Source organism: Colossoma macropomum, unplaced genomic scaffold (genome assembly GCF_904425465.1).
Source record: "Colossoma macropomum unplaced genomic scaffold, Colossoma_macropomum, whole genome shotgun sequence".
Classification (NCBI taxonomy): Eukaryota; Metazoa; Chordata; class Actinopteri; order Characiformes; family Serrasalmidae; genus Colossoma; species Colossoma macropomum.
In genome coordinates this window covers 30328411-30341936 of record NW_023494798.1, presented here as the reverse complement: position 1 = coordinate 30341936, position 13526 = coordinate 30328411, and the positions used below count along the sequence as shown (strand labels likewise).

Sequence of the window (13526 nt, the reverse complement as noted above, 5' to 3'; positions counted from 1 at the left end):
TGTCCAACCCAACTTCTAGAGATCCAACCTCCAACACAGTTCAGCTCCAACCCTAACTCAACTCACCTGTCTTTAATGTTCACATGTCCCCAACCTCTGATTAGGTGTCAGATTAGAGCTAGAACTAAGATTTGCAGGTGAGCAGATCACCAGGAGAAGGGTTGGACAATGCTGAGCTGAAGTCTGCAGGCCACGTCATAAATCTGAACACAAGTCAAGGCGACATGCTGGTTGGAATACTTGCAATTACACTCTCAGAAAAAAGGTACTAAACTGTCACTGGGGCAGAGCCCCTCTTGTCACTGGGCTGATACCCTCAAGGGTACATCTCAGTACCTTTAGTCAGGGAACATAACTGTACCACAATCCACTGAAATGATATGTTCTAAGTTGTACTGACTCCACACACCCCGTCTCGTCTCCAGGCTTTTATTTTACTGTTCTGTTTTAAAACATTCGGTTATGAAAATGTACAAATACGAACTTTTCACCTGGAAAAACTTATTTAAGGTGCACAATTGGACCTTAAAACCACTGTTGTACCTTTGAGGGAACATTTCCATTGTTTGTACCTTGAGTAATGAAAAATGTACCTGCACAGAACCTTTATTTCTAGCAGTGTAGGAACAAGTCTGAACTGTCAAAGAGTCTTAAATGAAAATTAAAGGTAAATTAGGATTTTTGATAAGTCAGTTACTTTCTCCCTAACATACGCTCACATATTTAAAAGGGAATTCAATGAAAACTTTCAAAATTTCTGCATAATTTAGTGGTTAGGATGAAATGACATGCTCCATTCTAGAGAAATTTACTGAGTTAGAGATGATGGGAACAGTGGTGGTGACGGGAACCAGACGTCTGAAGAGTTAACAGGCTCTAAAAGCTCCCTCATTGTTTTATGATAGTTTTGAGATAAGATTTCACACTAATACACACTTATTTTTTTCAATTCATTCATTCAAAATAGTCACCAAAGAAACCTTTTTTTTTAATATATTACCATCATTAGCATTACATATAGAAAGCTCAGAAGACGCACGTAGGTTCACTGGACAGCAAATAAAACAGTTATATTTGCATTATAGAGATCATGACTGGTTCCTAAAAACACCACTGAAAAGAAATCAGAGTTAAGTTTCTTTAAAACGGAGAATCTCACATCAAACCACTGTGTGGGTCTTTGTTTACACCATAACCACGGAATTATGCAGAAATTTTGAAAAATTGTTGGAATTTGCCTTTAAGAACCACGTGATGTCTGAACTCCAGACTCCAACAGAAGGGAGTGTAGAGTCTGAGTCTTACGCTGGAAAGACTACTGCAGCTGTCTAAAGGCTACCACACACACTGGACAAGGCGATTCGGATCAAAAAGTAAAGTGCAGCTAAAGCACACAGAAATTATCACAGAAAAGCACAAAAAACACCAAACTTAAGGTCAGTTTATACTACACCTGTAAATATTTAATGGAATAAAATCACATCATTCAGAGAATTCATAAGGATTGGTGTCAGCTCACTAGACTAAACTCACTGTTTTCAAGATAAGAGGTACAAGGTGGAATACGAAGTGACTAGATTACCAACGTTAGCTGAGGTAACCACAGAGCTTGGCAATACGTCATTACTTATTGTTATCATGTTAAATTTATCACAAATTTTTACAAAACACTTTTCTGAGCAGACCATGGATATCATCAGTACTTAAAAAGGTCTCCCCAACTGCTCGTTTGATTAACAAGATAATTAGTCCTGGTTAACTGACTTTATTGCAGCACAGTATGTGAAATGTTCAATACATGTAACTGGTTTAATAGTTTTGATAGCATTTGCTAAATATCAGAAAAAATATTATGACACACTGTGTATCGTGAAAATGTGAAAAAAGTATTATATTACATTTTTGCCATATCGCCCACCTCTAGGTAACAGATGATTAGCAATTGTGGGTTTACACGAACATTTTAAATTAAAAGTTTTTTCAAGTATTTTTCAAATAATGCCTTACAAATCTGAATACCAAATTTAACTGAAACACCCATCTTTCCACGCAATGCTCGTACCAGTTCCTTTCATTATTTTCATGGTTTCATAAAACCTGTATGAAACCATGCAAAAAATGACAGGGTGGTGGAAAAAGGTAACGCTGTTCTCATTAAAGTAGTTTATTTTGCAAAAAAAGTAGCACTACAAAGAACTGCAATATTTCATAGACCATCTAATCTGTAGCCATGTAACCAGGGTTTATGTGGTAACACAAGAGGAGATGTATATAGCTGGGTATAACTGAACAATAGAGCAAATCATAAAAAACAACAACTTAAAAGAAAGTATAGGGATCACCAAACAATGTCCAAGGGCAGCTTTACACAGTGAAACCTTCATGCAACTAGCTGCATGTTTTGCGAGTTGCCTGCAACACGATTTGCCTGCACCAAGCAATTCAAAAACAAAGCTGCACGCAACACATTCTCTCGCTATCAAGTCATCCGCAGGGTGTTATTTACATCTCTGCAGCATTTTTATCATCTTTGTATCCTTTCCAACTGTCACTGCCGTTCTTTCTGCTTATATCTATATATCTGTCTTTTATCCGTATAATCTAGGGTTCTTTTCTATACACTTAGATATGCTAAGCTTTCAAAAGTGAATGTTTAAGCAGCCACTTCAGTTTTAGCGTACTTGATGTCTCACCAGCCACTTGCTACGTAAATCACAATAACAGCAGGCTAAAGAACAATAAACAGTGGCACAAGCAGCTGTTTAAACAGCTGTTAGCATTAGCTGGGTAGTTAAAACAGCTGGTTACAGAAACATTAGCTGTGGGAATCTCACGTTTGTTGTTGTGCCTCAGGAAAGTGACAAAACAAAAAGCTTTAGTCATCTTCTGTTTTATTTTGTTGTCCGTTAATCCGGTGAAATCAATGTAAATATAAGTCGTTCCATATGATCATGTGTCATCAGAGTGCGTTTATATGCACTTAATCCGATAACTGCAGGAAATCAGATTTTGGCAGTAATCCAATCAACACGTGACACTTGAGAAATCAAATAATGGGGAAACTCCAGGTCTACATGAGTCAGGCTGTAATCGGATCTCTGCTTTGAAACCAGCCAATAAACTCACAGAAGACGACGCGACATAAATGTAATGTAGAACTCAAACTTCATGCTGTTTTAAGATGAATATTTAAATCCTTCTTCTCGTTAAGCATGTATTTGGTTTCAGCGTCGCTCCAAGAGCGTTTTGCTTTCACAGCGACGCTGCTTGCTGATTTCCGGTACCATGGTCAGTTTTCGCACATGTACAGACTGAGAAATCCGAAAGAAATCAGTAAGAGTTCACATGCACTGGAATATATGATTACTGAGCTAAAATCCAGCTCTTTGTTGGATTTTTAATTGGATTTCTAAGCCTTATTCCAATCTAAGAAAACAGAGTGTGCTGTTTACATGACCATTTGAATAATCAGATAACTGCAGAAATTCGATTATGATCGGATGACTGAGTGCAAGTAAACGCACTCACTGTTTTCACTGGGTGTTTCATGAAGAAAAAAAATTGATGTGCCAGATTCTAGGCAAAGGAACACCCACATCCAATCAAGCAAGCTGGTGGAAACACAGGGAGGTTCTTTAAAAGATGCTAGAATGCTAGAAAGTAGCACCTTGTTCGCCTGTTTTGAAGGACATGAGACTAAAATAATATTTCTGTTTAAAGTTATTGTCATTAATAGAACCGTCACAATAATCACACAATTACTGACTGATTATTTGAGACGACAGACATTCTATAAGCTAACAATGCTTATGTTCCAGTTGTTAGTTTTCATATTTTAAGAGGTAATGTTTGTTTATTTGAGCTTAACCTGTGTCTGTTATCAGTTGGGAGCTACTATGTATCAACAGCCAAGATAGATAATCAGCTAGTTTGGATTCTAAGTTTGTGCGTTGATTACATTATTAACAAAAAAGACAATTACACTTTCAATTCACAGGTTTATAAGACAGATAAAAAATATCTGCAGCGTAGCATCACGTTCGACACAAAATAAGCAAGTTCCAGTGCAGCTTTTGAGCTTGCAAAGGAATTACAAAAGACGATCAGTGAATTGGTCGTAAATTTTCAGCCGTTAATAAAATGCAGGGTGTTGGAAAACTGCTGGTTTAATATAGAGAGAGAGAGAGAGAGAAAGGTGGGCTAAAAGCAGGCGTGCCACACTTCACCCAAGCGTCAATCAAGCACAGAAACATGCTGCTGATATCCAGCCAGCCAGGAGGCACCCAGCCAATTCAAAATCGTTCAAATCACCTTTAAGAGGCTCAGGCTCATCAGGCGCCAATTTCATTGAGTCATCTGCATTAACAGAGCAGAGATGGCTGTTACAGAGAATTAGCAGAGGAATCTCTTATCTAATTCAAATTACACAAGCCTGATAATGGCTCTTCATTGTCTCCACTACTGTCAGGTGGCTAAAGTTCATAAACTGCATGCCCGATCAAAACGATCTTTTTTCCAATCTCTGAGATTCTGGACACAGTTTCTTGTTACTCAGTTAAGGTGTTTGGTCATAAGGCATTTTCCTTCTGTACTGGGACATATTTATGACATATTTAGTATCAGAAACATGAACAATACTGGGACCCAACTTTAGTAAACTGACTAAAACAATGTTTTCTTTGAATATACAATGATGTCTGTTTGAATTATTAGAAAACAAATCTGAATGATTTATTTGATATTAAACAAATTTAATGAATTCAAGATAAATCCAGTAATAGTACTCTATTTTTTACTCTCTGTATACTGTTATCAGACTAATTATTTTAAAAGGTAAGTATTAATTGTAAATTTTTATTTTTTTACCTCATTTGAGCACAGCAGCTGCTTTACATTGTGTGAAAATTATATGATGAATGGACCAAAAGAAACGCTCCAAATCCCTTGGAATAAAATCTCACACCGACGGTCACTGAGATTTTTCTTTGTATTTGTGGTCATATGTGAGGTTGACCATTTCTTCCACGGTGCGAATGTTTGATGGGATTCAGTGACACAGCAGTTATGCAGACAACAGAAAACCTATAGGGGCTTTTGCATCTGTGCTTAACCCTTCTACCTCATTTGAGCACAGCAGCTGTTTATATTGTGTGAAAATTTTACGAGGAATGGACCAAAAGAAATGATCCAAAATCACTTTGAATAAAATCTCTTCATATTAACTTACACTGAAGCTTGAGAATGTATTTGTCTTCTCCTGTAAAGTTACCATTTGCCAAATTTTGTCCACACACAGAGTCACTGAGCTTTTTCTTTGTATTTGTGGTCACACGTAAGGTTAACCACTTCTTCCATGGTGCAAATGTTTGAGGGGACTCACTGACATGGCAGTTATGTAGATACAAAAAACCTCAATATATTTCACGCTGATGAATTTGGTCTGAGTGAGTGTGGTGGGAGGCATAAATGCAGGGATACATTTTTGTGTAGCACCATTTAGTACTCAAAAAAGTGCTCAAATGCAATATTCACGCTATAATCATTATGTATACACATAATACAATATATATACAGTACTGGGCAAAAGTCTTAAACAGCTACGAAACAGGGTTCAGGATATTTATATTGGCAGCAAGTGTGTTTTTGCCACTATACCACTATGCTTGGTCGCATTTAATCTAATGTTAAATAAACAAAGATTTTTTGTTTTATTAAGTTCTTAATATTTTAGTTAGTCTACAGGTGTGGTTCCTCACTTCTTGTTGGACTCCAGACACGGCATGGATTCATTAAATTCCCTGCCCAGCACCCAATTTAATTAAATGAAAGATTAAACAGGTAAACTGTGTTGTGGATGGTAACTGTAAATACTGAACTTTCTCCATGAGACGTTTAAGGTAACATAATTGCACATCATAACGTATTGTTTATTTGTTTTTATATTCTAATATGCTTTTTAAACAAATGAATGCTCACTGCCTAGAAACACACACACACACATACGAGTTTTGGCACCCCTTTAGCAAGTAGAAATTGCAAGATGTGTGTTCATTTGTTTTTATTCCAATATGCTTTTTAAACAAATGAATGCTTACTAAAATTTGCAAAATGTGTGTTAAATTATTTTCACTTAGAAAATCAACAAAAATTTAATTTGACAAACTTTGTGTTCAAACTTTTCCATACGACTGTAAAAAGTTTTATATATTTTTCCAAGACTGCCTAAGACATTTTCACAGCACTTTACATAAACAAAACTACTCACAGAAACTGACAAACACTCACCTATAGGGGCTTTTGCATCTGTGCCTAACCCTTCAATGCTGGGGCCTTCATCTAGTTCTGGAAGAGTTGAAATGGAGATATTAATTAGGGCTGTAATGATTAAGAGATTTAAAAAACAACAAACCTACACACATACTGAATTACCTACATACCTACAACAATTAGTGGCAATGTGTGTGGATAATGCACTTTTTATTCTGGTACTGCACAATAAGAAATTGATACACACTCATTTACACGCAGCTTTTTCCACAGTGTGTTTTACATAATTGTACCATACTTTAATAAAAATTATAAAACACTTTAGAATATTTGAAAAACTCAGATTACTTGCAGTATTTTCAAAATAATCAATATATTACTTGATTTAATTAGTAACCAACAGTTTCAGCCCTATTATTGTGTATGTGTGCATTTATGCCTGCATATAGCTGCACCAGGATGATATGTATGGAAACAGACTCACGAGCAGCAACAGTCTCAGCCATTCTGGGACCGTCCTGTTCCAGTTGGGAATTGACGGTGATGGCTCCATTCTGCTCTGACAGGGAAGGGGAGGCCATGTCCCAGCTGGTGGCAGGCTGAACATGAACATGACAATTTAGTTATATGAATAAAGAAAAAAGGTCTTTCCTTTGGCTGTAGTTTTTAAAAGGGGGAAAAAAGAAAGAATGTGAACGAATCCTGTAACAAATCTATCCTGAAACAGCACCAATCCTTTAACGAATAGAATGAATCCTGTAACAAATCTATCCTGAAGCAGCACTAATCCTGTAACAAACTGATTCGTTACAGGATTCGTTCTGTTTATTACAGAATTAGTGCTGTTTCAGGATAGATTCGTTACAGGATTCGTTCTGTTTATTACAGAATTAGTGCTGTTTCAGGATAGATTCGTTACAGGATTCGTTCTATCCTGAAACAGCACTAATTCTGTAACAAACAGAACAAATCCTGTAACGAATCTATCCTGAAACAGCACTAATCCTGTACCGAATCTATGCTGAAACAGCACTAATTCTGTAATAAACAGAACGAATCCTGTAACGAATCTATCCTGAAACAGCACTAATTCTGTAATAAACAGAACGAATCCTGTAACAGAACGAATCCAGCACTCACTCTCACTGTTAGCTGTGTAGTTCTACCCGTGGGGTAGTAGAGTGATTTCAGCATCATAGGCTACTTCTTGATGTGCATCTTAAGTGAAGCATTTCAATTACAAACAGCTCATTTTAAAGCTTTGTAGTTTTTAAAAAAGAAATACTGGATCAGTGTCAGCCAACAGCTGGCATAGGTTAATATGAGTATCGGAAAAGAAAAAGTGGCATCATGCCATCTCGAGTAGTTTAGATATAATTTGGTGAAAAATCTAATTTACACAAGTTTTTATTGTTCGTACTAAGTCATATTGTGTCAACCACATCGACAAGTCTGTACAACTTTAATGAAGACCTGTATGTGGTCTGACTGGGTTGAAAGAAGTTTTGGTGATGTACATTTACAGAAACAACTTGGGCTATTTGGGTGACTACTGAATTCTAGTGTTTGTTAGCAATGCTAGCCTTGCTGCTCCAGTACTATGCTAAAAAAACAAAATATGGACTCCAACCATGTCTTAGCAGACTGACTACAACAAGTGAGAAGGTGTATAAATTTCATTTTTAGCCAAACCATTACTGTAAACATTTAAGACAAACTTCAAAGTGGCCATATGGGCATCTGCACCTCTATTTAGGACATTTAACAGCTTTTTCTGCTCAGTCAATATTTCCTTTAATTATTTTCCTGTCCCGCTTTTGACAAAACAAAAGCACCACCAAATGGTGGAACGTTTACTGCAGTGGGAAAATAACGTTTTACAATACATAGATGTCGGTCAAAGTCTTTTTCCTGACACTTACACTGTATATGGTGTGTGTCTGTGGGTGTATATGTAAATATATCGCTGCTGTAGGAACAGAACTTCATATCTCCAAAATAATACATTTACAGGAGAAGGAAAAAAACATTCAATAAAAACTACTTTTCATGTAGGTCAAGGGAACCAGACCCCACCCCCCAGTCATTTTGGGCCATTTGTTTTGGTCCATCAATATAAAGCGCAGCAGGTACTTTCAAATTATGGCAAAAACTGAAAAGAGACAAAAATGGAGATGTGAGGTTTTGTTCCGACAGCAGCAGAAACAATGCACATCCCTACCGATCATCAGTCTATACCCACTGTGATCTAGAGGGCAGAGGACTCTGAAAGCCTTGGCCCAATCTATACTGGCTTCACAGTAGTTTACACATTATAATGGATTTTGCCAGAAATCTCAGCTTCTCAAAGTTAATGTGGAATTTGATTACAACCGTTTGAAAAATGAACAAAGTTTAATGGCAGCATTGTTCAGTCTTAAAGGGTAAACACCAGAGCAAACATGACCGCGTGCAGCTCACCTGAGTGTGCTCGTCAAAGAAATCCGCCTCTTTCTTCTCTGCAGTCGGGGAATGAACGTGTCCTGTATTATCGATCCACAGCTAAGGGGTACAAATAATATCATCACCAACAGCACAAACACTCTCATAACATATCAGCACCTGCTGTTTCAGCAAAACACTCTAAGCACAGACTGATTACATCAGACATAATCTATGGGGAAGGTAAGACTAAACAACGCTGATATAAAGTGGAGTTTGATCCAGTGGTCTAGTGACTCACAGGGCCAAAGTTTAGCTGAAGCTGTGAACGTGGAAACAGCATGAGAGGAAAAACATGATTGTGTACCGCTGTGTACGTACTGCCACACGGCGTCCAGCGGACAGATACAGATAACTTTCACAGTGGAATCAGTGTCTAAATCTATAGCTGTCCAAAAACAGTAATAAACAAAGGTACATAATACATAACGTCCAAATAATACTAGTAAATACAGAGCGTAAAGATGTTTAAAGATCATCATAAATGTATAGGTGATACCAGAATGTGATTTATTTCATTAAGATTTAAGGAAAGAGAATTCCACCGATTTTTCAAAGATTCTGCATATTCAACTGAGATGTGAACAAAGCAATTCAAAATATTTTAATTTGAAATGATGCACCGTAACGTCACATTATCTACAATATATAGCCATTTAATTTACTATCCAAAACCACTAGCGATCCTACATGTTAATGTTAATAATGATAAACAGCGGAAAAAAGCGATAGTGAAAAAATCTTTTACTTTGTTTTAGTATGTACTTTTATTACTAATACTTTAGTACTAGTTTTAAAAGCCCATTTAACTTCATAAAAATCATAAAATGATCTCTGAGGCATCAGTCAATGCAAACTTTGCAAACTTTTTTTGTAATAACTTTGTGTGGTAGCTTAAACTCAAACTCCTCAGATGTCTGGTTCCTATCATCACCACTGTGAATGATTCTGACTCTTTTCTCCAGAACAGAAAACTTTAAATCAAACCACTCTGAATGACTTTGTTCACATCTTAAGTATTTAATTATGCAGAAATTCTGAAAAAAAAATCAGAAGAGTTCTCTTTTTGATAAACACATTAAAGCAAATAAAGAGAATCATCAACTGAGTAGCGAAAGCTGTGGAAGGCATTCAATATGACGTGTTATTGTCTGTACTTATGCTTAAATGTAGTAGGAAGAAAATCTGGGTTTGCACATATAATCTTTCAGTGACGACAGAACATTTGTCACTGTCAATAGTACAACTGGCCATTAATATTGGCCTAATGTGAGTCGCTAAAGCTGTCAGTACTGCAGCTTACATCAGTGCCATATTTGGACAGAGCAGCGTTGGCTAGCTGTCGGATCTTCTCCCGGTACATCTGTGCCGCACGGCTGTTGTATTTGGCGTTGGTGTCGTTGGTCGTGCAGCCATGCTGGCGGAAGAAGGCCGTCTGCACCCAGAGAGGATTCCCAGAGGACGAGAACACAAGTCAGCATTTCACTCACTAACACAAAAACGTTTTGAGCCTTAGTAATGCTCAGTAGGAGAACCCACCGCATTAGCATTCCCTCCGACCTGCATACATCTCAGCTGGAACCAGCTCCAGTTGGAGTCCAGCTCCGTGGATCTGAAAACAGCAACAAATCATTCAGTAAAAAAAAACACAGATCACATTTTCTGTACACACTGTTTTGTCTAAACTGTCCGCTCGCTAGTGTTGGGCAATATGATCATCCATGCCAGCATATCAATACTGATGTCCCACAACAATGAGTGTGTTTACATGCATTCGAAGATCTGATCATAATCTGATTTCGGCAGTTATCTGATTATTCAAATGGTCATGTAAACAGCATACTCCGATTTTCTAGTTGGGAGTAGGTCCAGAAATCTGATTATGAAATCCAATAAAGAGAGCTGGATCTTAGCTCAGTAATCATATTTCTCAGTGCATGTAAACTCTTACTCTGATTTCTTTCAGATTTCTCAGTCTGCGCATGCGCAAAAACAGACGGCGGTACCGAAAACTAGCAGTCAGCGCTGCCGCGAGACGCAGCAAAACACTTTTGGAGCAACACTAAAACCAAATAAACGCTTGGTTTAATGGATTTAAGTATTCTTCATCTTCTAGATGATGTATGTTCATATTTTCAGGTAAAGAACAAAAATAAATAAATAAATAAAAAACAGGCGGTATGAAGTTTGAGTTCACGTCTTCTTCTCTACGTTTATTGGCTGGTTTCAAAGCAGAAATCTGATTACTGTCTGACTCACGTAGACCGAAGAGTTTCCCATTATCTGATTACTCAAGTGCATGTTGATCAGATTACTGACAAAATCTGATTTTCTGCAGTTATCGGATTATTAAGAGCATGCAGACGCATTCACTGATTTTCAATGCTTCAATATCAAAAGATGACAAATTCATGTGTGTCATTTGATTGGTGCTTCAGAATGGTTTGAACAATAAAAGTAATAGAAAGTCTCTATAAAAATGTTTTCTGCCTAGTTAAAGTTTACTATGAAAGGTTCCTTTTGGTGTCATTTTGAAAGAATGGAAGCAGTTAAATTCACATAATTTTCAATGTTTCTATCTACAATGACAGTTCAACTCAAAGATTCAAGATAAATAGTTATTTATAAAAAGAAACTAAATTGAATTCAGCTATATAGTGCAGTTTTGTTCATTATTATAGTTCACAGTAAGTCATACTGTGCCCTAAACACTGACAAGTCTGCCGTTTGAGTTTTGGGGATGTATTTACATCAAAGATTGGGGTGACTATTGACTTCTAGTGTTAGCAATGTTAGCCATTTAGCTCCAGTGCTAAGCAAAAGAAGCTAAATTTGTACTCCAAACATGTCTTGGCAGATAGACTACATCTAAGATAAATGAAAAACTGTGCAAATTAGGAATGAAACTGAACAAAACAGTCTGAGTTGGGTTTGTAAGACATTCTTTCATTCTTTGGTAATACAAACAAATATATGATACTGTGACGAGAAATTCCACTGATTTTACAAAATGTCTGCATAGTTCAATCGTGGAGATGTAAACTGGGTCATTCCAAGTGGTGTGAAATGGTTCACTGTAGAGAAACGTGGCAACTTGGATTTCTTTACAGTGGTGATAGGAACCAGGGGTCAAGATAAAATAGTCGTTTATTTACTACTCAAAACTGCATGCGAATCTGCATGTGTCTTCTGAGCTTTTATATGTCACGTTGACGATGGTAAAGTTAATAGTAAACCTGAAACATACGTTGGTCTAGCAGAACCCTGTCTGTACCTCACAAATTGACTTAAAAAAAAGTTTTGGACCAAAATCCTTCTCATAAAACGATGTCTCAGGCATCAGGCAGCATATTCATAACCATTTTGTATAATAACTTTCTGTGAAGGTGCATTAAACTCTTCAGACGTCTAGTTCCCATCACCACTGTGAAAGATTCTCACTCTTTTCTCTAGAACAACAAATTTTACATCAAACCACTCTGAATGACTGTTTACATTTTGCCATTTAATTATATACAAATTACTAAAGAATTGGTTGAATTCCCTCTTAAACCATCCAGCACTAACACACCAAGTTCTGATGATTAAGTGTCTCATCAACAACATTCATATGGGTCTCCTGAATGTCAGTAATGTACCCCTTGATGACTATCGGTTCCGATTACAGCGTAACAGACAGTACAGTAAACAGACGGATCCAAACACAAACCTGATGAAGCTCAGGTGAACACCCAGTGAACGATGGATCCCTGAGCAGTCAATGCAAAGGAAAACTCCATAAGGAATACTAGCCCAGCTCGGGTTCTTAGCAGCACAGTCAAAGCAGGCCTGGGAGGAAAGATGAGTTTAAAAGATTAACAGAGGTTGTGAAGGCGCTCGTCCCCTGAGCACACAATCTATGCAAACTTTTCATTCATGCACAATTTAATATGACCTTCCCAAAGTACTAGAGCGGAGGTGTTATTACAACGAGATCAGAGTGTCTTTAGTGTGGTTTTGTATGTACACACTGGGATCAAACACTAGATAATATTTAATTTGCATTAAAATGTTCTTAGGTTTTAATTAGTGACACACCAAAATGGGAACTGAGTTGACGCAGATACGTTTTCATGTACATGTCTACCGAGGCCGATACTACAGTCGTATGCAAAAGTTTGGGTGCCCAGGTCACATTACGTTTTGTAGAGTTCCTAAGTGAAAATAAGTGAACACATCCTCTACAGAGAACACAATTCAATGCACAATTACTGCTTATTTGCTGAATTTAACATACTGGGGATAAAACAAAACATAAAATGTGGCCTGTTAAAAAAACATATGGCGCATTTTATATTTCATGCTTTATTTTTTCCAGTATGCAAAACTCAGCAAATAAGAAATCATGCACTAAAATGTCCAGACGAATGCCCACTTAAAGGGCAATTTCACCAATTTTCCAAAATTACGTAATACATTCTGTGAGGGAGATTTTAAAGGATTGAACTCTTCAGACATCTGGTTACTATCAGCATCACTGAACAGTTCTGACTCTGCAAGTTTCTCTAGAACAAAGAATTTCACCTAAAACCACACTGAATGGCGGTTTACATCTTAACCACATGGAATTCCTCCAAGTTTATTCTCTGTACAAATTTGCCCTACTTTGAAAATCAACAAAACAAGTAATTTAACCAGGGGTGTTCAAACTTTCGCATATGACCGTAAACACTGTCACTGTCGGAACAAAACCTAGCATATCCATTTTTGAAGTTTTTCATTTAACACAATTTGGAAAG

General features: G+C 37.1%; 1 protein-coding gene across 2 annotated transcripts in view; it reads right to left on the bottom strand.

The window, feature by feature from the left end:
* Positions 1-13526, bottom strand: part of arfgap2 (ADP-ribosylation factor GTPase activating protein 2) — a 29264-nt gene that overhangs the window by 12477 nt on the left and 3261 nt on the right. Inside the window, exons 2-8 of one of the 2 annotated variants that reach the window (XM_036584867.1) lie at positions 12458-12576; positions 10288-10360; positions 10052-10183; positions 8728-8808; positions 6752-6866; positions 6286-6342; positions 4312-4356 (exon numbers count right to left, since the gene is read on the bottom strand). In XM_036584867.1, coding sequence (XP_036440760.1) covers positions 4312-4356; positions 6286-6342; positions 6752-6866; positions 8728-8808; positions 10052-10183; positions 10288-10360; positions 12458-12576 — 622 coding nt within the window. The remainder of the gene's footprint in view (positions 1-4311; positions 4357-6285; positions 6343-6751; positions 6867-8727; positions 8809-10051; positions 10184-10287; positions 10361-12457; positions 12577-13526) is intronic. The other variant, XM_036584869.1, reaches the window with a different exon arrangement.